Consider the following 25,655-nt stretch of genomic DNA (forward strand, 5'->3'; position numbering starts at 1 on the left):
TCCATAAATCTTATAGGTAAATTATTCCTTGCTCTCCCAAATTGCTTATAGTATCAGCCTTTATTCCTAAATTATGAACTTTTGGTATGTGGTGTAAGATATTGGTCTATGCCCAGTTTCTGCCCTACCATTTTCCAATTTTTCCCAGCAGTTTTTGTGAAATAGTGAATTCTTAGCACAGAAGCTGGATTCTTTGGGTTTATCAAAGAGTAGATTGCTATAGTAGTTGACTACTGCATCTTGTGTACCTATCCTATTCCACTGATCCACCACTCTGTTTCTTAGCCGGTACCAGGTAGTTTTGATGACTGCTGCTTTATATATACCAGTTTAATATCTGGTATGGCTAGGCCACCTTCCCTAGCATTTCTTTTCATTAATTCCCTAGATATGCCAGACCTCTTGTTCATCCAGATGAATTTTGTTATTATTTTATCCAGCTCTGTAAAATAATTTTTTGGTAGTTTGATTGGTATGGCACTGAATAGATGAATTAATTTAGGTAAAATTGTCATTTTTATTGTATCAGCTCAGCCTAACCATGAGCAACTGATATTTTTCCATTTATTTAGATCTGACTTTATTCTCATGAAAAGTGTTTCATAATTATGTTCATATAAGCCCTGGGTTTGTCTTGGCAGATAGACTCCCAAATATTTTATAGTGTCTACTGTAACTTTGAATGGAATTTCTCTATCTCTTGCTGTTGGGCTTTGTTAGTAATGTATAGGAATGCCGAGGATTTAGGTGGGTTTATTTTATATCCTGCAACTTTGCTAAATTGTTTATTATTTCAAGTAGTTTTGTACTTGATTCTCTAGGATTCTCTAAGTAAATCATCATATCATCTGCAAAAAGTGATAATTTAGTTTCTTCTTTGCCTATTCTAATTCCTTCAATTTATTTTTCTTCTCTTATTGCTACAGCTAACATTTCTAGTACCAAACTGAATAGTAGGGGTGATAACGGACATCCTTGTTTCACCCATAATTTTATTGGGAATGCATCTAGCTTATCCCCATTACAAATAATGCTCCATTTATTCCTATGCTTTCTAGTGTTTTCAATAGCAATGGGTGTTGTATTTTGCCAAAGGCTTTTGCTGCATCTATTGAGATGATCTTATGGTTTCTGATAATTTTGTTGTTAATATGATCAATTATGCTGATAGTTTTCCTAATATTGAACCAGCCTTGTATTCCTGGAGTAAATCCTACCTGGTTGCAGTGTATTATTCTCATGATAAGTTGCTGCAATCTTTTTGCTAATATTTTATTTAAAATTTTTGCATCAATATTCATTAGGGAAATTGTTCTATAATTTTCTTTCTCTGTTTTGACTCTTCCTGGTTTGGGTATTAGTACCATATTTTTGTCATTAGAATTTAGTGGGACTCCACCTATTTTCCCAAATAATCTATAAAGCATAGGAATTAATTGTTCTTTAAATGTTTGATAAAATTCACATGTAAAACCATCTGGCCCTGGAGATTTTTTCCTGGGGAGTTCATTGATGGCTTGCTCAATTTCTTTTTCTGAGATGGGGTTATTTAGGAATTTTACTTCTTCTTCTGTTAACCTGGGCAATTTATATTTTTTGTAGATATTCATCCATACCCCTAAGGTGGTCAAATTTATGGGCATACAATTGGGCAAAATAATTCCCAATTATTGTTTTAATTTCCTCTTCATTGGAAGTGAATTCACCCTTTTCATTTTGATACTGGTAATTTGATTTTCTTTTTTTTAATCAAATTGGCTGAAGGTTTATCAATTTTATTGGTTTTTTCATAAAACCAGATCTTTGTTTTATTAATTAATTCAATGGTTTTCTTGATTTCAATTTTATTAATCTCTCCTTTGATTTTTAGTATTTCTTTTTTTTTTAACCTTTGCAAAAAATGTGTAATTTTATTTTATCGGTTTTCATATTCTAGATTCTTGAGGGATAGATCATCACTCGGATCCTGTGTCCAATGGCCTTGGCAGGAAGATTGCTTCTGAATTTGGCCCGAACCATTCCACTATTTCCATAAGCCCGAGTAACTTTTCCCCAGATAATTCTTGTTCTGTTTGGTTTCCCACCAGGAGTCACTGTGTTTTTTTTGGCTTTGTATACATAAGCACATCTCTTGCCCAAATAGAATTCAGTTTCATCCCAAGCATAGACTCCTTCAATTTTCAGAAGAGCTGTATGTTCCCTCTGGTTTTGTAGGCCTCGTTTGTAGCCGGCAAAAATGGCCTTGGACCACAGTCTTCCAGACGTTTTGCTGTTCCAGAAGTCCTGTTTCCACCAGGCCTCTCAGACTCCAAGATGGAGGAAAAAGGAAGAATGTGATTTTTAGTATTTCTAATTTGGTATTTAATTGGGGATTTTCAATTTGTCTTTTTTCTAACTTTTTCAGTTGCATGCCCAATTCATTGATCTTCTTTTTCTCTATTTTATTCATGTAAGCATTTAGAGAATATAAAACTTCCCCTAAGAACTGCTTTTGCTGCATCCCATAAGTTTTGGTATGTTGTCTTATTATTGTCATTCTCTTGAATGACGTTATTAATTGTTTCTATGATTTGTTCTTTGGCCCACTCATTTAGTTTCCAAATAATTTTTAGCTTATTTTTCCATGGTTCTTTATTACAAATAATTTTTATTGCATTGTGATCTGAAAAGGATGCTTTGACTACTTCTGCCTTTCTGCACTGGATTGTGAGGTCAATTTTTGAATATGTGCCATCTACCGCTGAGAAAAAAGTATATTCCTTTTTATCCCCATTCAGTTTTCTCCAGAGGTCTATCATACCTACCTTTTCTAAAATTCTGTTCACCTCCTTAAATTCTTTCTTGTTTATTTTGAGGTTAGATTGATCAAGTTCAGAGAGGGGGAAGTTGAGGTCTCCAATTATTATAGTTTTGCTGTCTATTTCTTCCTGTAACTCCCTTAACCTCTTCTCTAGGAATCTGCATGCCATACCAATTGGTGCATATATGTTAAACAATGATATTGCTTCATTGTTTATGGTGCCTTTTAGCAGGATGTAGTGTCCTTCCTTGTCTTTTTAAATTAGATCTATCTTTACTTTTGCTTTGTCTGAGATTAGGATTGCTACTCCTGCTTTTTTTACTTTAGCTGAAGCACAATATATTTTACTCCAGCCTTTTACCATTACCCTGTGTGTATCCCCTTGTTTCAAATGTGTTTCTTGTAAACAGCATATTGTAGGATTATGATTTTTAATCCATTCTGCTATCCACTTCCGTTTTATGGGAGAGTTCATCCCATTCACATTCACAGTTATGATTACTATCTGTGTCTTTTTCTCCATCCTGTTTCCCCCATTTATGCTTTTATTTCTCCTTTTCACCTTCCACTCCTCAACAAAGTTTTGCTTTTGACCACCGACTTCCTCAGTTTACCCTCCCTCTTGATTCCCCTCCCTTATCTTACCATTTTCCACTTGCTACTTTTTCCCTCCATTCTGACCACCCACCTCCCTTTTTTTCCACCTTTCCCCCTTTCCCCTCCTGCTGCCTGTAGGACAAGTTAGATTTCTATATTTATCAGGGTATGTTATTCCCTTCTTGAACCAAATCAGATGAGAGTAAAGCTCAAATACTGCTCTTCTCCCTCCCTTCTTTCCTTCTACTAAAACGTGTTTTTGTGTCTTTTCATTTGATGTAATTTACCCTTTTCTACTACCTCCTTACCTCTTCTCCCAGAACCCTCCCTTTACATCTCTTAATTGTTTTTTATTCTTACATCAGTTATTTTATACAGACATCCCCAGTCTGTGTGTATCCCTTTCGATTGTCATAATTGTACTATTCTCAAGATTGACATATATATATATATATATATATATATACACATATATATATACATACATGTATATATAGCACTATCCCTGCCTACATAAGATGATATAATCCTATATAAAGATGTAAATAATTTGCCCTTATTGATTAATAAGGTTTGTGGGGGTTTTCCCCCTGTTTACCTTTTTTATGTTTCTCTTGAGTTTTGTGTTTGAAGATCGAATTTTCTATTGAGTTCTGGCCTTTTTCATCAGGAAGGTCTGGAATTCCTTTTTTCGTTGAATGTCCATCCCCTTGCCTGAAAAATTATGTTCAGTTTTGCTGGGTAGTTGATCCTTGGTTGTAGTCCCAGCTCTTTTGCCCTTCAGAATATCATATTCCAATTTCTCCTGTCATTTGATGTAGAAACTGAGAGATCCGGCATGATCCTGACTATAGTTCCATGATATTTGAATTGTTTCTTTTTGGCTGCTTGCAGTATTTTCTCCTTGACTTTGTAATTGTGAAATTTGGCTATAATACTTCTTGGAGTTTTCAATTTGAGGTCTCTTTCAGGGGGTGATTGGTGGATTCTTTCGATGACTATTTTACCCTCTGGTTCTAGGACCTCTGAGCAGTTATCTTTGATAATTTCCTCGAAGATACTGTCAAGGTTCTTTTTTTCATCATGGATTTCTGGTAGACCAATAATTCTTAGATTGTCTCTCCTGGATCTATTTTCCAGGTCAGTTGTTTTTCTAATCAGATATTTCACATTTTCTTCTATTTTTTTTTCATTCTTTACGTTTTGTTTGACTACTTCTTGATGCCTCATAGAGTCATTAGCTTCCACTTGCTCAATTCTAATTTTTAATGAGCTGCTGTCTTCATTTTGCTTTTGAGTCTCCTTTTCCAATTGGTTGATTTTACCTTTCATGGTATCATTTTCTCTATTTAGATTCTGAATCTCTGTAGCCATTTCGCCAATCTTATTTCTTGAAGACTTGATTTCATCAGTGGGTTTTTTTTCCATTTTTTCTTCTACCTCCCTAATTTGGTTTCTAAAATTCTCCTTTAGCTCTTCCAGGAATGCTTTTTGGGCTTGAGACCAGTTCACATTCCCTTTTGAGGTATCAGATGTGGGTATAGTGTCAATGCTATCCTCTTCCGTATTGATATTTTGATCATGCCTGTTTCCTTAAAAAGAATCAATGGTCCTCGGTTTTTTCTTGTTCTTCTTCGTGTTGGTTAGCTTTTTCCTGGCTTTACAGTGGATTTCTGCTTTTGGGGCTCTGGAATCTCTGTCCCAGGTTTCTTGTTCCGGGGATTGTGAGTCTATTTACTGGCTTCATGTATTATAGCCTTCAGTTTCTTGAGGTGTGGGGAAGGGGTCTGGCTGCCTGAAGTCTCCTTTTCCCCTGGGGCTGCTCTCTAGCACTGTTGCTCTTCAGCAATGGTCTCAGCTGTTTGTTGTCTGTGCTGGTGTCTGCCACTTCCCCTGGCTGTGCAAAGGTACATCTGGGCTCCTGGTGTTGACCCCTGCTGGCTCTGCCCCTCTGGGACTCAGGAACTCCCACTGCTTGGACACTGAAGCCCCACTTCTGTCTCCTCTATTCCAGCATTTTTCTCGAGGAATTCTCTGGGTCGAGGGGGGAGAGGGAGGGATTAGAGCTGTTTACCTGGCCATTTTGTCTCCTGGAAGTTCAAGGAGGTGCATTTCAAACCTTTGGGCTGGAAGCCTCAGGAGTAGATGTCTTATGGCCAGAGGCCATGAGCTGCTGCCTTTCGATGCTTCGACAGACTACCATCTTGTGTTGGGAGGCCTGGGGAGCTCTGCTGGCTTCGGGTGCCCAGCTTTCTCCCAGCGTGGCTCACTGGCTGGTTTCTGCAGCTGCTTCTGCTTTGGTGCTGTCTGGTGCAGCTCCACATGCCGAGCACTCTCCCTGCCTACAGATCACTCTTGTCAACCTTTTGGCCTCTCCTGGCTTGGAAATTTGCCCCACTCAGACTGCTAGTGGCTTCTAACTCTCTCAAATCTGCTCAGATTCACTTTTTTTTAGAGGAATCTGACAGAACTTGTAAGAGAGCTCCAGTAAGATGCTGTTTTCATGTAGCCATCTTGGCTCCTCCCCTGAGGTCTTCTAGACGGCAGATTAAAAGAGGGATTAGTCCTAAATAAAATATACTCTAAGGATATACAAAAATATTTTTGAGTCATTAGAATCCTTTCTATCATCCATAAACTTGCAACTTCCCAGCAAGCTAAATTCATTGTTTAGGACCTTCATAAATCAAACAAGTTCTTTTCCCGGGGCTGATGACCTTGTCCATACAGATGGTTTACAGGGGCCCTGGCAATTTGAAAAATAAGGAGAATTGACATGGACCCCTGCCTGCTGACCTCCATGCAAACAGGAGGACTGTTCTGAATGGACAGTACCAACCCGATAAGGCTTTACACCATCCCCTTCTTTCTACATACAGTAATTGATTAACAGTTTTAGGTTTTAGCGTCAAAACAGTGACCCCAAATAACTTAGTTAACAATCCTACAAGTTTCATAAGTGATAGCCAAATTGTTTTAGCTGTAACCTTCTCTTTAACTACAGGTAAAGGTAGAAATACCTGGTTTTCTAAATGGCAGTTATAAAACTTTATAAGACAGGGTTAGCAAGGCTGATAAAGAATCATAACTGGTTTTACACAGTTTTTCTCCATCTTTAAGTTTCAACAAAATTCAGATTAAAAATTGCTTTGTCTAAAACCATTTCTGGCTCACAATGGTCCCTCCATTTTGACAATATAGGAGAATTTTACTACAGTTTAGAAATACAATAATAACACAAGCAGTAACCTTCAGATGACATTAATTGCATTTCCAAATCATTACATATAAAAATTATTGATAGAAGATCTGGCTTACCAAGCATAGAAGCTTTTCTTCTCTCCCCACAGTTGCAGAGCCTGGTTGAGGACTCAGGGGTGGTCAAGTCAGGGATTTGGGAAGGGGAAGAGAGGGACTAAGGACCAGGGAGTGCTGGGAGGCTGTAGAGTTCAGCACCTGAACTAAAGGTCCAAAGAGCCATGGAGGAGGGGGATTTGGTGGATAAGGAGGAGGGTCCCTGAGGAACCCTTGAGCTTCCTAATAGGGGTTGCTCAGCTTTGGGGAACTTGGAGCAAAAACTCCAGGTTCCAGTGGTGTAGGAGCAAGGACTTGGAGGCTTGAGAGGAGAGGTTCCTCTACTTGCCTAGAGGCATGGGCTTCAGGGTGCCCAGGGGTCCAGGGCTGTGGCCAGTGGAGTCCCTGATATAGCTGCTATGCCTCTCCTCTTTTCCCAGGTGGGGGGAGGATAACTCAAATTCCCTACCATTCTTAAGCACTCTCTTCCCTTATCTGATCTGGGATGAGAGGAGTTAATAGAATCTGCTAAAAGGCTTTACCTGCTCTAGCTTTTATCGCAGCCCTGGCTCAGTCAGAGATAGTAAGACAGGGTGAAATATTTTAATGGTTCTAACTTTTGCTCAACTAAACTTCGCTTCTGTGTTCACTCCTTAAAAACTTCTTTTGAAAGTGAGAACTTTCGAGGGGTGGGGTGGAGACAAGATGGTGACTGGAAAGCAGGGACTTGCCTAGGGCTTTCCCCCAGGACCCTCCAAACACCGATAAAAAATGGCTCTGAACAAATTCTAGAACTGCAGGACCAACAAAATAGCAGAGGGAAGCAGGGCTCCAGCCCAGGACAGCCTGGATGGTTGCTGGATAAGGTCTATTATGCACGGAGCTGGAAGCGGAGCCCAGTAGAGCCCAGCATGGGCTGCGCCCAGACCAACCAGACCAGGAGCTGGGTGGAACAGGCCCTAGCACTGTGAATCAGTGAGCCATGGCAATTACCAGACTTCTCAACCCACAAACACCAAAGACAATAGAGAAGGTTAGTAGGAAAAGCTACAGGGGACAGAGTGAAAGGAGTTCGAAGTTCGGCCACCACCCCGGGTGCAGCGGGGGTGGTGCAGCTACAGAACTACAGCTGCAGTTGCTTCTGGCTCCAGGTCCACCTGGTGGGAGGAATTAAGTGGCAGATCAGAGCAGGAGTGCAGAGCCTCCTTGAGATCTGAGTCCAGTCTGGGTTGGTGGTTCTTGGGGGACGAAGAGTGCTGGTGTGGCAGAGGTGGCTGTATAGAAATAGCTCTGAAAACAACAGCACATCCCCACAAGCTTGGAACAAAGTACTCTCTACTCTACAAGCAGTCATACCCCAATGAAAAACTCAGGGGTCAAGTAGTTGGCTGGGAACATGGCCAGGCAGAGAAAACGGACTCAGATTCAAACTCAGACTTTGGAATCTTTCTTTGGTGACAAAGAACACCAAAACATACAGCCAGAAGAAGTCAACAAAGTCAAAGAGCCTACATCAAAAGCCTCCAAGAAAAATATGAACTGGGCTCAGGCCATGGAAGGGCTCAAAAAGGATTTGGAAAAGCAAGTTAGAGAAGTAGAGGAAAAATTGGGAAGAGAAATGAGAGTGATGTGAGAAAACCATGAAAAACAAGTCAATGACTTGCTAAAGGAGACCCCCAAAAAATACTGAAGTAAACAACAACTTAAAAAATAGACTAACTCAAATGGCCAAAGAGCTCCAAAAAGCCAATGAGGAGAAGAATGCCTTGAAAGGCAGAATTAGCCAAATGGAAAAGGAGGTCCAAAAGACTGCTGAAGAAAATACTACCTTGAAAATTAGACTGGAGCAAGTGGAAGCTAGTGACTTTATGAGAAATCAAGATATTATCAAACAGAACCAAAGGAATGAAAAAGTGGAAGACAATGTGAAATATCTCATTGAAAGACCACTGACCTGGAAAATAGATCCAGGAGAGATAATTTAAAAATTATTGGACTACCTGAAAGTCATGATCAAAAAAAGAGCCTCGATAATCATCTTTCAAGAAATTATCAAGGAGAACTGCCCTGATATTCTACAGCCAGAGGGTAAAATAGAAATTGAAAGAATCCACCGATCGTCCTCCCGAAAAAAATCCCCAAAAGAAAACTCCTAGGAATGTTGTTGCCAAATTCCAGAGCTCCCAGATCAAGAAGAAAATACTGCAAGCAGCCAGAAAGAAACAATTTCAGTATTGTGGAAACACAATCAGAATAACATAAGATCTAGCAGCATCTACATTAAGGGAACAAAGGGCTTGGAATATGATATTCCAGAGGTCAATAGAGTTAGGATGAAAACCAAGAATCACCTACTCAGCAAAACTGAGTATCATGCTCCAAGGAAAAATATGGATTTTCAATAAAATAGAGGACTTTCAAGCTTTCTCAGTGAAAAGACCAGAGCTGAATAGAAAATTTGACTTTCAAATACAAGAATCAAGGGAAGCATGAAGAGGTAAACAAGAAAGAGAAATCATAAGGGACTTAACTAAAGTTGAACTGTTTTGTTTACATTCCTACATGGAAAGATGATGTGTATAATTCATGAGACCTCAGTATTAGGGTATCTGAAGGATATATATATATATATATATATATATATATATATATATACGCACACACACACACACACACACACACACACACACATACATACAGAGGGCACAAGGTGAGTTGAATATGAAGGGATGATATCTAAAAAAAATCAAATCAAATTAAGGGATGAGAGAGGAATATATTGAGAGAGGAAGAAAGAGAGAGATAGAATGGGGTAAATTATCTCATATAAAAGTGGCAAGAAAAATCAGTTCTGCTGGGAGGGAAGAGGGGGCAGGTGAGGGGGAATGAGTGAATCTTGCTCTCATCGGATTTGACCTGAGGAGGGAATAACATACACACTCAATTGGGTATCTTACCCTGCAGGAAAGAAGGAGGAAGGAGATAAAAAGGGGGGATGATAGAAGGGAGGGAAGATTGGGGGAGGAGGTAATCAAAAGCAAACACTTTTGAAAAGGGACAGGGTCAAGGGAGAAAATTGAATAAAGGGGGATAGGATAGGAAGGAGCAAAATATAGTTAGTCTTTCACAACATTAGTGTTGTGGAAGGGTTTTGCATAATGATACACATGTGGTGTATGTTGAATTGCTTGCCTTCTTAGGGAGGATGGGGAGGGAGGGAAGAGGGGAGAGAATTTGGAACTCAAAGTTTTAAAAGAAGATGTTCAAAAAAAAAGTTTTTGTATGCAGTTAGGAAATAAGATATACAGGCAACGGGCCATAAAAATCTATCTTGCCCTACAAGAAAGTAAGGGAAAAGGGGATAGGGGGAGTGGGGTGACAGAAGGGAGGGCTGACTGAGGAATGGGGCAATCAGAATATATGCCATCTTGGTGTGGGAGGGAGGGTGGAAATGGGGAGAAAATTTGTAATTCAAACTCTTGTGAAAATTAATGCTGAAAACTAAAAATATTAAATAAATAATGATTTTTTAAAAAGGACAAAAAAAAGAAAGTGAGAACTTTGAACTTGCCAGTCAATGTGAGTGGGACTCTGGAAATGATGCAGTGGTGCCTAGTCCCTTCTCCTTGTACTGGGGAGTTCAAAGTGTCTCTTTTTCAGATCTACGCATTTTCTCAATTTGCCTTACTGCCAAATAGTATAATAAATCCTGACTCATCTTAAACATCAAATTAGGAGTGACAAATTTCACTTAAATCTGAGGGAAAAAGATTCCAGCTTTCATTCTTATCTCTCTTCACATTCCAAATTTGGCCAGAATTGGAATGGAGGGAGAAAGAAAGAGAATTGATTCTTTCCCAACAACTTCCCAAAAGTTTCCAGACCTTTTACTCTCAAAACCTCTATTCACACTGTTTATGCAAATAGATTATACCTTCCTTAAACTTTCTACACATGCTCCTCTTTCTTACATGCTTAAACTTTCTTGCCTTTTACTTACTTTCTGGTAGACTTAGATTAGAGCCCCTTTAAAACTGCACACACCTTATTTCTTTCTAGTTCTGATCTGACACTTCTCTTACCCTTTTCAACTTGCCTTTTCCATCATAACCTAAACAAAATATTTCTCTCTCTCTCTCTCTCTCTCTCTCTCTCTCTCTCTCTCTCTCTCTCTCTCTCTCTCTCCCCTCCCTCCCTCCCTCCCTCTCTCTCTCTCTCTCTCTCTCTCTCCCTCTCACTCTCCCTCTCCCTCTCCCTCTCTCTCCCTCCCTCCCACCCCCGGATGCTGCTGCAGTCAGAGAGGGAGGGGAGAGGGGGAAAGAAAGAGCTGCATGCCAAGAAGAGTCAGATTACACACTCACTTTACACAAAAACACAAACACAGAACAGACACAGAAAATGACAAGACAGAATTCAAAAGCTCAGAGAGGACTGTTAGGAATCCCCTGCACAAATCAGACATTTGCTTGGCCCTCTGGAATGTAACAGAGGACAGGTACTGTGCTTTATTGGGGTTTTGGAGACCATACTTTAAGATGACCTGGGGCAGATCCCCAGCTGTAGGGGAAATGTGCCGTCTCTTTGCCTGTAAGCCTTAAAATAAAAAGGGGTACCTTTAGTGCCTGTAAGCATAGCCCAGCCATGATCAGTGTCCTGAAAGGGGAGCGAGAGAGAGGCAATGTGTTCCCCATAACAAGTTGTCAAAAGGGGAAATTATGTCAAGGCCTGTTGAAGGCCGAACCCAAGCCTGTTAAAGGCTCAAACCAACCATCCCTGCAAGCAGTACCTGGGGTGTTTGAGGGGAGAAAACCCATCTACAGGGCACGGGAAGGGGGCGGCTTACTTTGAGTTGAAGAAGGCTTGAGACCTCAGACTGGGCTCCACGTTCAGGCACCAGAAGTGTTGAGGGTTGAGGGAGCCGAGGTCCAGGAACCCCAAGATTGGAGTTCCCAGATGGGTCATTGAGGGGGAGTGCCCCTCAAGGACCCGAGTACTGGAATGGGTCGGGGCCATCTGGAATGAATTCATAATCTCTAGCATTCTTTAAGTCAAGGTGGCAAAGATTTATTATGCTTTACAGTGGGCAAGAGTTCTTAGGGAACCTGCAACCTTACAGGGGCACAGGAAAGTTTATGTATGAGTTTTGGGGATAAACATGTCAATTAGGTGTTTTGGGGTAGGATTAGGGAGTGGTTAAGGGGTGGTCAGTTCTTAAAGGAACATGTACTTTTTGTATCAACTGCGCATGTATCTCACCCAGAGTTCACTGGGAAATAGCCCAAGGTGGGGGGCGACCTGGAGGTGTGGTTTTGACTGAAACATCACTAAGTGAACTAATGGTCAGGGCTGACTGGAAATATCCAGGTGGCTTCCATCAAATGTCTTGTTAGACAAGATGAATGTAAGAGAGTATACATTTGACTATGTCTAGGATACATATCAGTAAGGTCAGTAAGTAGTAAATATCATTATGGCCCAGTACACAGCGAATTAGCACGTACACAGGGAATCCAAACTAGTAAATTCTATAGGTGCAGCTGGCTGCAGTATCAGGAGGAGAGATAAGTGTTTTGCTAGGGCATGCTGCCCTTGAACTGGAGAGAAACTGCTAGGGCCAATGCTTTGAAGCTAGGGAGAGGTGTGATTTTAGAACTGGATGTGGTTTTGGAATTGGGGTCCAGGCACAGGCACCCAAGCAGAGGCTAAGGAAAAATGTTAGAATTAGGGTCCAAGCACAAGCACCCAAGCACCCCATCAACAATAAATACAAATAGCCTTTAGTTTTGGTGTGTATGTGTGTGTGTGTGTGTGTGTGTGTGTGTGTGTGTGTGTTTAATAAGCTTCTCTCCAAGTCTGCCCACATTTCTGTTAATATTGAATGGTGCTTTATAGCTTTCTTTGATTTTGACAAAACTGATTGACCCATTCAAGGAGAGGCTGTGAACAAAGGCCCTGAGCTCAGGGCCAAACAAGCCATGTGTTTCCTTACAGGTGGTGGCTAGTATGTAGAATATGGGCATGCAATTTACAAGTGTGAAACATAATCCTTATGAAAATGAATGCCTCTTTTATTTGGCTAGAAAGGTTCAGAGAGAGGCCAGACACAGGTGGGTATTTAGATGTATTTGTAGGATATGGTGCATTATTGGGTAGAGAAAACAGTAGATTTGGGACATAGAGGTAGGGGCTATTATCACCCCCACTTTACAGATGAGAAAATTGAGGCTCAGAGATATTGAATGCCTTGTTCAGGGTTATACAGCTAGTAAGCATCTGAGGTGGGGCTTAAACCCAGGTCTTATCCACTTTCTAAAAGGAGACAGCTTGGTTGAGTGCTGTTAGCATTGCAGGTGGGCAAAGGATAAATGAACTTAAATTTTTGTTTGAATTCTCTTATTTTTTCCTGTTTCAAGCATCTTAAATTTTTAAAAATTCTCAACATGACAGACGCCAAATAAAATGAACCTTTCCATATGCAAGGTAAAGCGGATGAGGGCTGTACATGAAAGGCCAAGTCTAACGCTCTTCTCTCAGTCCTCCACCTTGACCCCTCTGATGCTTGGACACTATTGGCCACCCTCTTCTCCTTGCCATTCTCTCCTCTCTAGGCTTTTGGACCCTTCACTTTCCTGATTCTCCTTCTCTTTGATGCTTCTTTCTCTGTATCCTTTGCTGGATCTTCCTCCAGGCCACATACACTAACTGGGAGTAGCTCCCAAGGCTCTGTCCTGGGCTTTCTTTTCTTCTCACCTGGTGATCTCATCCATTTTCATGGGTTCAGTTACCATTTCTATCTGATCTATTTATCAAGCCCTAACCCCTCTCTTGACATTTACCACCAACTGCCTATTGAACATCTTGAACTGCATGTCCCATAGACATCTCTAGAGAAACACATCAGAAAATAGAACTCATAATCTTTCTTCCCGAGCCTTCCCTTTTAACAAATGCCACTTTCACTATCAAGGGAACCATCATCCTCCCCATCTTCCAGGCTTGCAACCTCAGGCTCATTCTTGACTCCTCAATGGCACTCACTCCACGTGGCCAAATCTTCTACCTTCATAACATCTTGGTGGTTTACCAGACAGAACACTAGACCTGAGTCAGGAAGATATGAGTTCAAAGTTGACCTCAGACACTTATGAGCTGTGTGACTTTGGGAAAGTTACTTGACCTTTCCTCTTCTGTGCAATGGGATTAATGATAGCACCTAGCTCACAGGATTGTTGTGAAGATAAAATAAAGTATGCACTTTGGCGACGTTAAAGTGCTGTATCAATGCTAGCTATTATCATCATCTTCTGTATCATCTTCTCTGGACTCCTATGGCCACCACACTTTGGTGTGCATTGGTTTCCTCTCCTCAGGTGTCTCCCCACACAAGCATATCCTCTATTCAGCTGCCAAAATGATCTTCCTCAAGAGAAGATAGGATCATGTTACTCCCTTATGCTATCAATTCCAGTGGCTCCCTATTACCTCCAGGATTCAATATAAAATCTCCTTACTGTATTTGACTCTTCAAGTCCTTGACAAAGTGGGCCCTTCTTATATTTCTCACATTGCCTGTGCCTAGAATCCTTCCGCAGTTCCACCTCCAAGCTTCCTTCACGACTCAGCTCAAATCTTACCTTTTTAAGGGATCTCTCCTGGTCCTCCCAGCTGAGGGGAGTGCCTTTCCTTGGAGATCGCCTTTCATATATTTATTTCCCCACCATTTTCATCAAACTATCCTGACGTTTGCTAGTATTTTGACCCAGATGACTAAATGTAGTACTGTACATGACTTACTTCAACTGTGTACGGTCACTAGCACCTGGGACAGTAGGCAACTTGTTTATTGAATGGATATGTGGATGGACGGATACAAAAAGAGAGGGTGTCCCTGGGAAATGTATGTTTGACTGCGAAGGAAAAAAGCTTACCCTATGTTCGTGATGAAGAATTATGAGACGTATGGGGGCCAGTGACTAATTTCTAGATGACAGATGAACGGTTGCAGGAAGTATTTACAACCTCATCATTATCATCGCTTTATTGAATACTACATGGCACCCCGTTTTTGCTGCTTGGGATTTACAATTTTGGTTTGAGGTAGTCTTTGCCCTCAAGGAGCTTACCATCTAGCGGGGAATTTAAAAATGGGTAAACAGACATGACATGTCAAGGAATAAGACTAGGCTGTGTGCTGTAAATACAAACATATCATGACCACCCAGTGGAGGACTGGGAAAGGGCTTTGGGAAGAGGTGTAAGAGCTGCAGGTGGGTCAGTCTGGGTTAAGGCACCCCCAAAGAGATCAACGTCTGTAGCGTCAGACACGTAGAATGGAGGGAAGGGCAATGAAGACAGGGTGGTGTCACAAGATGGTGCCAAGGAGTTTGTCTGAGACCATCATGGTCCCTTTTGTTCTGACCTGTCACTATTTCAGTGAAGCGATATGACATCAAGACCACTCCTGAGACAGAGCGGTATAATGCAGCGGTGTCCATCTCAGAGAGAAATGGGGTCACTAATCCCTACACATAGTGATTTAGGTTCAAAATGTAGTTATGCCATTCTTTTGTTAAACATTTCCCAATTACATTTTAATCTGGTTCAAGTCCTTGGGCCTAGAGGAGGTATATTTTGAGACTTCTGGGCGTGGACTTACAGTCTGAAAGGGCCAGATTGAAATGCTGCTTCAGATACCTAATGTTGTGTGATCCTGGCTATGTATTTCTTAACCTCTTTCTTAGTTTCCTCATTGGGAAAATGGGGATAAAAATGCTTCTAGAGCCCTCCTTGTAGTTGTTGGGAGCCTCTCGTGACAGGCCTGTAGTCTACAAGTATGGGCTCTATTTATTCGAGTTGAAACAAGTCTAGTTTTCTATAGCCTCACTGTGAACTATTTGAAAGTAGTCTGAGATCATATCAGTGGAGCTGGAAGGAATCTTGGAGACTCCTTTTGCAGATAAAGAAACCACTGCCTAGAGATTTATCAGTCATATTAAATACAAGCCAGGATTTGAATCCAGGTCTTCAGATACAAATTCAGCCCACTTTCCACTGAACCACATCCAGATCCAAATCTTCAAATGTGCCTTAAAATACATTCCACAAGGCAATTCAATGAAACAGATGTTAGGTGCGAGGTGCTCTGTTAGTCAGTGAGGATCTGAGGACAAAAATGAGACCATCTGTCCTCAGGGGACTTCCACACACTGAATAAAATGAACAGATAATTTAAGGAGAGGAACCTACAGGGATGGAGAACAACTAAGGGCAGGCTTCATGGAAGCTGCGGCACCTGAACTGAACCTTGAAGACAAGGGGGAAGGACAGGAAGGCAGGCAGTGTGCAAGGGAGCGGTGTGAAGAGGGCTGTTAAGGCAGTGGGGAGCCAGACTGCAGAGGACAGTAAATGCCAAGTGGTGGAGTGCCTTCTCCTAGTTTTTAAGGGACCACTAAAGGCTTCTGAGCAGAGGAATAACTATGACATGGAGATTGGGTTATAGGTGAGAGATCCCAGAAGGGTGACCAGTGTAGCTCACACAGTTGTTCAAACCAAAGAATGTAGGCAATGAGAACCTGAGTGGTGTTTGATGAAAAGGAACTGGCCTGGAAAGATGGCATAAGGTTAAACAGACACGACTTGATAACTGGTGAGAGGGGAGTGTCCCTGAAGAAATCCATAAATGGTGGAGAGAGGATCAATTCTATTCTGGACATGTGAGTTTCAGATGTCTTCAGGACACACAGGAAAAGAACCCTTTCTACTCCCCCCACCCCCAGGTGGGCAAGCGGTCACGAGGCAGCTGAGTACAGCACACCACTAGATTTGGAGCCGGGGCCCCAAGCTTCAATTGCCCGTCTATGACAATTAGTCAACTTTAATGTTCAGGGGCACTACCTAAGGCTGCTTAGGATTTTCTTTGGAACAAGAGTTAAAGTAGTCACTAGGGCCACACAGATTGTCTGCAGTTAAAGTTAGTACCATGACAGAAATTTAGGTTAAGCTGGAGGTCCTCAAAGTCTAGTTAAACATGACACTTGGATCCATTGGGAGCCACTGGAGGATTGCAGGCAGATTCTGTGATATGACGAGTGTTCAGAACCCCAATAGCAGGTTAAGTTTGCAAGAGGAACAAAAGTCAGGGAGGCAATCCCAAGAGAACTTAGGAGCCTAGCTGTGAATTCGCCTGTTTGGTGACCTGGGGTACATTACAAAGGAAGAGAATTTTGTAGTGTAGTGAGTAACAAGCATGAGAAACCACCTTTGTCATCCCAAGTGTGGGGCTATTGCCTTGTCTATAATGTAAGTAGAGAGTTCCTTTGAAGTTTTAAATGTTCAACTGCACTAAATTTTTAGCAATAAGAGGATGGAAACATTGAGGATGACTTGAGAGTAAAGAGACATCTGGATCACGAGACATGGAGGCCACCACCTAGCAGTCATCGCCAATGATAACTGGTTTTCAGAGTCCACTGCAGAATGGATCTAGAATTGGGAAGGGGTGGGGGTGGGAACTGTAGAAATCCCCAGGGAATATTTAAAATGCATGAAGGCAGAATCCGAAATATCAAAAAATTGTTGGGACAGGTAGGTTGGTAGACCACAGAAGCCATGGTGGTATGAGGTGTCAAAAGCAACTAGACATGGGACAACTTTCCTCAAGCTGCTGGAAAGGCAAAGTCTAGTGGGGACTGGTTCAGAGGAGTAGGTGACATTGACTTAAGCCTTTCAATATAGCCCTGTGTGGGACACAGTGCCAGAACCCCATTCTACAGATGAAGAAACTGAGGCTTAGAGAAATGGCCACATTAGTCTATAGGTGGGCTGGGATTTGAATCTAGTTCTCAAGAGGCTGCAAGGACGGTAACTGGTGCTGGCTTTGGAGACAGGAAAACCTGGGTTCAAATTCCTTGCCACTTATTGGCTGTTTTCAAGAGCGAAGTCCCAGCTTCCCTGTCTCAGTTTCCCCATCTGTAAAAAGGGCTAATTAATGCTTGCAATACCTTCATTGGCTGTTTGAAGTTCAAATGAGCTAAGGATAGAGGGGCTTTCACAAACCTCAAAGCACTAGGTACCAGTTATCAGCCTGGAGCTCAAAGTCAAGTAGCAACTATAAATCGTTCACTTGAAAAATGTAGAGACTGAGGAAAGTCATAGGGAAACCAAGAAGCACTGGTGGGGGAGGGGAATTCAGGGTGGTCCTTTTTTTGAAAAACCCCAGGTGATGAGAGCATACTGAAAAGTACAGAAGAAAAAGAGCCCAGGAAGCAAAGGAGATGGAGGCCAGGACTGCAGGGCACAACTCACTTAAGTTAGAAGGGGCAAGATCCCTGGGAAAAGTCTGGAGTCACAAAAAATGGGGAGCTTGCAGAGCACCCCAAACAAGATCCATTATTTTTGTTCCAAGAGTTAGTAAGGCAACCAGTGAAACCAGAAGGGGGGAATGAGGAGCTAAGTAGTTTCTACAAATCATGCTGACCATCCCAGCCTCCACTTTTTGTGTTCCCTCAAGCAAACCAAATGACCTCATGCAGACATGCTGGTTTGAACCCATTATCTCATCATGACATCAGCAAAAACCTCAATTGTAACTTGTGGGACTGTGACATTTCTTAGTGTCTAAATCTCATACTCAAAACCATTTTAAAAAAAATTAACAAAGGATCTGGGATACCCCTACTCACATAGGAAGAAGCACTCTGAAGAGCCCTGGAATTCAGTAGCCTGGAAATCACCCTGTGCTTTGAAAATCTTGGCAAAGACAAAACCTAAATTTGTCTGTCCACCTCTAGCTTCCTTGATGGTGCTTGGGACATTGGGGCAGAGGCCACTGGACCTTGTTATTCCATTGGAAGGTGTTCCTGTAACAGAGATGCTATCTCTACAGGGTAGCAACAGCTTTCTGTACTATATTTAAAATGAGTAAAAAATACTAAAAAATAACACACGCATTACCAGTGGGGTCACATTTCAAGAATTTTATTGTTCTTAAGAGAAAAACAGATCCCTCACATTTTAAGTTTTTCAATGAAATTCTTAAGGTCATTACTTCTATAGGGAGTAGGGTAATCCAGTGTCTAGGTATTATTGGCTTGGTTGGGGATCATGTGTCATCACCGTGGTTTGCTAAGGGTAGAAACCAATCTACCTTTCCAGGAATTTTCCTGATCGATATGGGTTCAGGGCAGATTAAAAATCCTCTTTAAAAAGCAAGGTTGGCTGCCCCGGGCCCCAAATATACTTGGCCATTGTGGTCTTGCCCAAATTCTCTACCTCCTATATAGAGGACAGGCCACAGCTCCATTCTTAAGCTGAGCAAATGAAGCATCAGCTCTCACCAGGGCCCAAACCATGACAATTCAGAATGAACATTCCTTTTACTTGTATAAGAATGCTAGTTTGGAGTCTTGGCCTTACCATCATTTAGATTGTCTTCCATTACCAAAAGGGAGATACTAAATGAGATTGTAGTTCAAGGAATCTATTGTTAACACCCTTCCAAAAATGGTGCCATAAAAGGGAAGTAAAAGCATCCCTTATATTAACATACCAAAAATAAATACATTTCTGTTAAGTTGAGGTTAGCACAAAGTCTTTCATATTTTAAAGGACAAGAAAAATCAGGAGACATTTCTGAAGTCACCTGGGATAGCATGATCCTAGTCAGCAGTCTAGACCCAATTCTGCCATTAATTAGGGGTCACTTCTAATTTCTTCATCCACAAACTCAGATTTTTCCAGGCTAAAATGGATGCCTTTCTCAGACACTTTATAATCAAAGTGTCTCATCTCTCTTCTGTCTCCTGCCCCTCTCACCTCCCGCAAAAGGCTCCCTCTTCCCACCCCTGCCCCCATGGGGAAGACAGCAGGAAGGGCAGGCTAAGGAGAGATCAGGAGACATAGCCTACCTACATTAGTGTTTTAAAGCAAGTTCATGTCTATAACTAAGATGTGAACTGGACTCACAACTGTACTTTCTCTAGATTAAGGAAAACCCAAGTGGTAGTAACCAGTTTCCCTTAGCCTAAACCTACATTTAACAAATGGAAAAGAGTCTTCAATCCCTGGTTTCCTCCTGAGCTGGGTGAAAAGCACTCATTCTAACATGATACCCAAGGATGAGTAAGTTGCAATCTCTTAAAAATTTAGCTAGAAACCAGTCATTTCTTTGACCTCTCCAACCCCTCCTTGTTGGTCCCCCCACCCCACCCCAAGAAGGTAAATCGTAATCTAGGACTATGCATATGACTCCAATTTATCATTTTTACTGGGGATGAGGATGAAGGGAGAGAAGAAAATTAAGAACTTCTTAGTTTTTGCTTATCCATTTTTCCTTCACTGAGAAATAATGAAATCCTATTTTGGGTGAGCCAACTTCCTGGACTATTGGCTAAGAGTTAAGTGTATAGCTGTGTTTAAATACATCATCAGCTAACTATTAAAATGTTGAGAGAAAATAAACTTGAAAGAAAACGCACTGATCTATCAGGAGTGGGGGGAAAAGGGTTCAAAGCCATGGGCTTAAGGGGAAATATGTCCAGAGTATGAAATAGCCCTTATATTTAATGAGATATTGTGTGCTTCAGTAACAAAATTTAAGCTATAAGCTTTCTAGTTTTATCTTTAAGTTGTATTTGCCAAGGGAAGGAAAAAAATGAAAAAAAAAAAAAGGGGGGGGGGCTTATGGCTTGATGAAATTATTTAAGGCATTTAGCCCATTTCTATGTAAACATCCATTACTAAATCTCATGTGAAAATTCTATTTTTGTACAAAACCCATCATTCCAGCGACAGACATCTACCAATGCTGTCAAGGTACGGTTCTAAATAGAGTTGAAGCCATTCTTAAGATCATTCTCAAGGGAAGGGTTATTTGAAAGGGGAGAGAGTACATAGGTTTTCATGTGCAAATTCAATGGCTAATAATATTGTCACATCATGAGGAATTGAAATTGTACAACTAAGGTGCTCAAAAGTCAATCTATATTCTTTTGGTTTTGAGGCAGGTCAAAGGCCTAAGAGGTAAGAAGGTGAGAGAACCTTAATAAGCTGAATGGTTACGTTGTCATGTTCTATTAAGAGAAATGTCCCTCCCCCGCGCACGCTCACACACACACACATACCACACCCCGTGTAAAACATTGCTTTAAGTTTTAATGTTTATTTCCCCAAGACAGCCTAGCCTGCACTCTACTTGGATAAATTTTACAAGCTAGTTTTCTGCTGCTTCTAGTTTTCAACTTTAACCATGTTCTGATGACAAGGAATGCTGCAAAAATACTCTAGTCCAACAAAGAGTTATGATCACAAAATAATCTTTATCCATTCTACAGTGTTTCAGAATTACCAGTTGATTTTTAAACACAAAGTAGATAGCGATGCTAATGGTGGCTAATCTGGTATGTTTCTTATAGCAAACCGCTGTTCATGCAACACGTGTGCTCGAAGGGGAAGGCACAGGGTTTCCTACAATGAGCCACCTTATAAAGAGTTCTCCTTTTTGTACAAATTTATTTGTGTCACATTTAATTTAGTGTGCAGAACCTCAAAACTGAGGTATTATTCCAATTTATAAAAACCACTTGCATGACTTTTATGCAAGTTTTAGAAATACAAAGTTTTCTCCCTAAAGTGGCTCAAAATAGATTGTTCATGGCTGCCTACATCTAAGATAAAAAGATTCTAAAACAATTGAACAGATTAGGCATATTATTAAAGGTGTTCAAACCATTACTTGATTTGTACATCTATTCACACCTCGTCATCGGTCTTTATTCGGCAGTACATATGCACCAAATTCCATTTTAGAAGTTTCCATATCATTTTCATAGAAAACAAAGTTTGAAAGCAAGTAACATTTAAACACAGCACGGGATTCTACCACAACTGAAAACTTTTTTCTTTTTCTTCTTTACAGGACTCAACAAAATCTAGAACTGAACTAGGCTGTAGATTATTACCACATGCAAAGAGCTTCATGTTATCTTTGAAAATGAAAAGGATGGCTTTAGAAAGCACATTTTACTGTTTCTTACTATTATGGCAACTTGTGTACTGCAACACAGTCTATTTGGAGGGAAATTTTGATTTTTCATGCAAAAGTCTACACAAATTAGTTCTGATGATATGGAAAGCTTTTCATAACATCAAACATTCATCTGGTGCAAATGCACAGGGACTCCTTCCTGAAAAGTTATCTGACTTGACAAGCAACTAATAAAGCCATACTAGATAAAGTAATTAGGGGGAAAAAGAATGAAAAGAAAAAGAAAAAGAACAAACAGAAAGGAAAGGAAAAAAAAAAAAAGGTCCAAGAGAAAGGGAAAGGAAACCCAGGCTGCAGAAGTAAACCAAAGTCTGCTGCTAAACCGGTCTTTTATTTCCATGTCCAGTGTACGCCAACACTTAGGGTCTCCCCCTGATGATTCCCAGGTTTGTCCCCAGCCCCTGAAGGCGAATCAAGCTCGCACGCATCCCCATACAGCACCACAACCACACTCTCGCACACGCGCCCCTCCATAACCGGGGTCTGCTCCCCGAGGGAGGAGCCCTGGATCTGAAAGATGAGCCGGGCTCCCCACCACGGAGGCCAGAGCCTGCTCAATGTCTTCCACTCACACAGGGCTGAAGTCACAGCAAGACCGGGGCTCTCTCTCCTCGGGCTTGGACGGGCACCCTGTTCTCATTAATGCTTACAAGGCTGGAAGATGGTGGTTTTGCACCCCCCCCGTTGCTCTAGCTCTAGTCCATGTTCCTTCTCAGGCCCAGAACGCAGTGACCTGAGCCCTTTTCCTTTGAACGACCTAAATAAGCATTCGTGTGAAGTTTTTCATTACATTTGCCACTCACTCTCACTCGCACCCACTCGCCATCTTGACTTCATTTGGGCTTTCTGTGATTCCAAATGAAATCTTCACGTTCTCTTTCCCCGATTTAATGCAGCAGCAGATCCCATGAGCCAAGCTTGATGGATCAAACCTTTTTTTTTTATATATATATATGTATATATATCAGTGCTGCATTGTACCCAACACTTCCACAACATCTTTCTAAAACTGGAACCCTTCCGTCGGTACATTGGCAGAGGAATTGAAACCAAATGTTCCCCCTTGTATTGCCTCTGGAATAAGGCTAGGGTCTTCATCAATCTGGAAAGGGTGGGGGAGGCAGGGAGGAGAAAAAGGAAAAAAAGGTTAAAAGCAAATGTTATATAGTTTCAGAAGATTTTACATCAAAATGATTCCCCTTTAAAAATAACCTATGACATTTTAAAAAATCTCAAAGAATGCAGATAATCTAGATCAGTGGTTGTCAAATAGCCATGAGCTAAGAATGTTTTTTACATTTTAAAATACAGTAAAACTTTATTTGAAAATGTAAAAACCTTTCTTAGTTCAATGGGCATTGTAACAACAGGGCCTGGTAGAATTAGTCTGTTGAACCCTGATCTATGATCCAGTTGTCACAACATATAATAAATGTTTTTTCCCCACTATTGTTGTAGTTTATATTATAAATCAAATATTAGTTTGAATCTATTTTTGGAATCTATTCCTCTGATCAAAATTTCTATTTTTAAGTCAATATTATCTTTAAATTATAAAACTTTCTAAAAGTTACTTCACATTCTGTCGATATAATAGTGTTCTTAATATTTTTTCTGCTAATGTGATGAATTGCATTGATATATTTACTCCTCTTAACAGTCCTTCCAGGGAGGAAGACTACTTAGCCAAAATTATGATAATATTTTATTTAGGATTTCCATGTTTGTGTTCATAAATAACATGGCTTTGCTTTTGGTATTTTATTTCTCTTATTTGCCTCATAAAATTTCTCAATATTTTTGAAGACCGTATGCTCTATATTGAATGCGTTATGCTCTACTCTTGATACTTTGGAAGGACAATGGTTAGAGGTCAGATCTATAGCCTTTTATAGTTCTGAGGTAATCTTACTCATTGAGTTTTCTTCTAATTAGAACTTTGTGTGTAAAGGTCATAAAGGGATTTTTTTGTCCAGATCAGTGATTTTCTTGGCGTAGGGAATGGAGTCCCAAGTGAGAAAACCTTCCTGTACTAATGCCAAGCCCCAACTGTTGTGCAACCTGTGGTCTTTGGTGTGTCAGCCACTTAGTAACTTGGCCAAGGTCACAAATCATCTGCATCAGAAGCCAGACTTGAACCCACCTCTTCCTAACGCTGACGCTAACTCTTAATCTAATATGCCAAACTACCTCCTGACATTTAGATATATAGTTAACTATTTCAACTACTGAATAATAATATTTGGCAATATGATAGCTATCAATATTGATTCTGGTATCTGAATTATTTTTGAAGGAAGACTGTCACGGACTCGAATATAATTTTGGCAAAATGGTTACTCTTAATTACAGATGAAATGACTGTAGCACAAACCACCTGATGCTTTAAAACTTTGCAAATTTTTGTGTATGAAGATTACAAGACTAGAGCCATAAGGAAAACATCTGAAATGAGTGCCTCATTTTTCACTTTGTCAAGTGTTTATACCATTCATTTACAATTAATATTTTTGAAAGGATTTGTAAGAAGTTAAAATATTTCAATTTAAAAAAAAAGTTAGAATATTTGCCTGCTAAGGGTAATTTCAGAATAAAAATGATCTTATTTAGCTGATATTCTGTTTTGGTATTTTGTTCCAACTACACACACAAAAAAATGCCCCTCAAAATCCCCACTTATAGCTTTCCTCTTCAAAAGTAACAGAACTAAGTTAAATTTAAAGTTAATACATCATCTGATGAGAAGAACTGATCAATGATCTCATAGGCCAGCTTGTAGATGTCTTCGTTTTCGTGATTTTGAAGCTGTTCAATCTTTTCAAGGCCTGCAAAAAACAATTTTATTAAGTGAAAGAAACACTAATATTCCAAAGTAATGACTATCAAAGTAATTAATTAGATCTACTTTGAAATCTTGTGTTTAACTCAGAGAAAGGTCCCCACAAAATAGCATCCTGGCCACAGTTCTACACAGTATAACTATGTTACTTGAAAACTGAATCAAAGAAAAGGAGGTATTTTCCTTCAAATGCTAATCGGCCTATTAATCATTCATCATTTGGACAAAGAAAGCAAAAACACATATATTTCTACCAAAAGACCACTAATTTACTTGTAATATCCATTCTGAGAATATAGGATTAGTCCATGCTTTCCAACATGTAATTATCTTTAAAGTAATTTCAGTTTTGTAACTGAAATCTTATATATTACCTTATAAAACAGAAGCCATCTATAAAATTACTTTATTATTTAATATTTAAAGTGGCAGGGCACACATATGAGAAGTGAAGATACGGCATTAAGTTATTTAGATATTTCTCAAGGCAATAAACTGAAAAATGTTGAAAATTTTACTTAGTAAAATATTTGCCAAAACACTGTGCTCACCTCCACATTCTTCTATTAGGTTGGCTATGGTTTCAGCCTCATCTTCAGCCATTTTTAATATATTACTGAGCCCATCAAGTACCACCTGCACAACCTGGGCATCTTTCACAGTCAGCAAGTTGCAGAAGGGCGGGATAACATTCTGCTGGATAAGGTAGGCCACCTAAGGAGAGAGAACACAATGAACATAGGAAATGAGGGATTAGAGGCTTAGTGCTGGAGGGGCTTCACACTTTACAGATGAAGATAACCGAGGCCCCATAAGGTTCAATGAAGTTAGCACGCTCTCCCTGGCAGCAGCAGAACCATGACAGAACCCAGGGCCTCTGACTCTTTCCATTGCACAACAAGGCCTACGTACGTAACACCGTGACTTTATGCTAAAACATGTCTGATTTTTAAGCTTACAAAATTCAATGCACACTAATATCTAGTTGGATTAACAAATCAGAATACTCAGTGATCTAAATTTTAATAAAACACATCATGGTTCCTATTAATCTCTTTGAAGATATTACAATGAAAACTAAA

At 40.4% G+C, this 25,655-nt stretch overlaps 2 protein-coding genes across 2 annotated transcripts in view; both read right to left on the minus strand.

Annotated features, from left to right (window-relative positions):
• Positions 1-1,932: 1,932 nt before the first annotated feature.
• LOC118847041 (60S ribosomal protein L35a-like) lies at positions 1,933-22,208 on the minus strand. Its single transcript, XM_036755669.1, has 2 exons — positions 22,086-22,208; positions 1,933-2,283 (listed from the first exon to the last, which is right to left on the minus strand). Exons 1-2 carry the CDS (start codon positions 22,206-22,208, stop codon positions 1,933-1,935), a joined length of 474 nt encoding a protein of 157 aa, XP_036611564.1.
• The window catches only part of KPNA4 (karyopherin subunit alpha 4), a 57,146-nt gene continuing 52,313 nt past the window's right edge, over positions 20,823-25,655 (minus strand). The window contains exons 15-17 of the mRNA XM_036755009.1: positions 25,125-25,287; positions 24,465-24,559; positions 20,823-22,836 (exon numbers count right to left, since the gene is read on the minus strand). Coding sequence (XP_036610904.1) covers positions 22,738-22,836; positions 24,465-24,559; positions 25,125-25,287 — 357 coding nt within the window. The 3' untranslated portion in view covers positions 20,823-22,737. The remainder of the gene's footprint in view (positions 22,837-24,464; positions 24,560-25,124; positions 25,288-25,655) is intronic.

Source organism: Trichosurus vulpecula, chromosome 4 (genome assembly GCF_011100635.1).
Source record: "Trichosurus vulpecula isolate mTriVul1 chromosome 4, mTriVul1.pri, whole genome shotgun sequence".
NCBI classification, from domain to species: Eukaryota; Metazoa; Chordata; class Mammalia; order Diprotodontia; family Phalangeridae; genus Trichosurus; species Trichosurus vulpecula.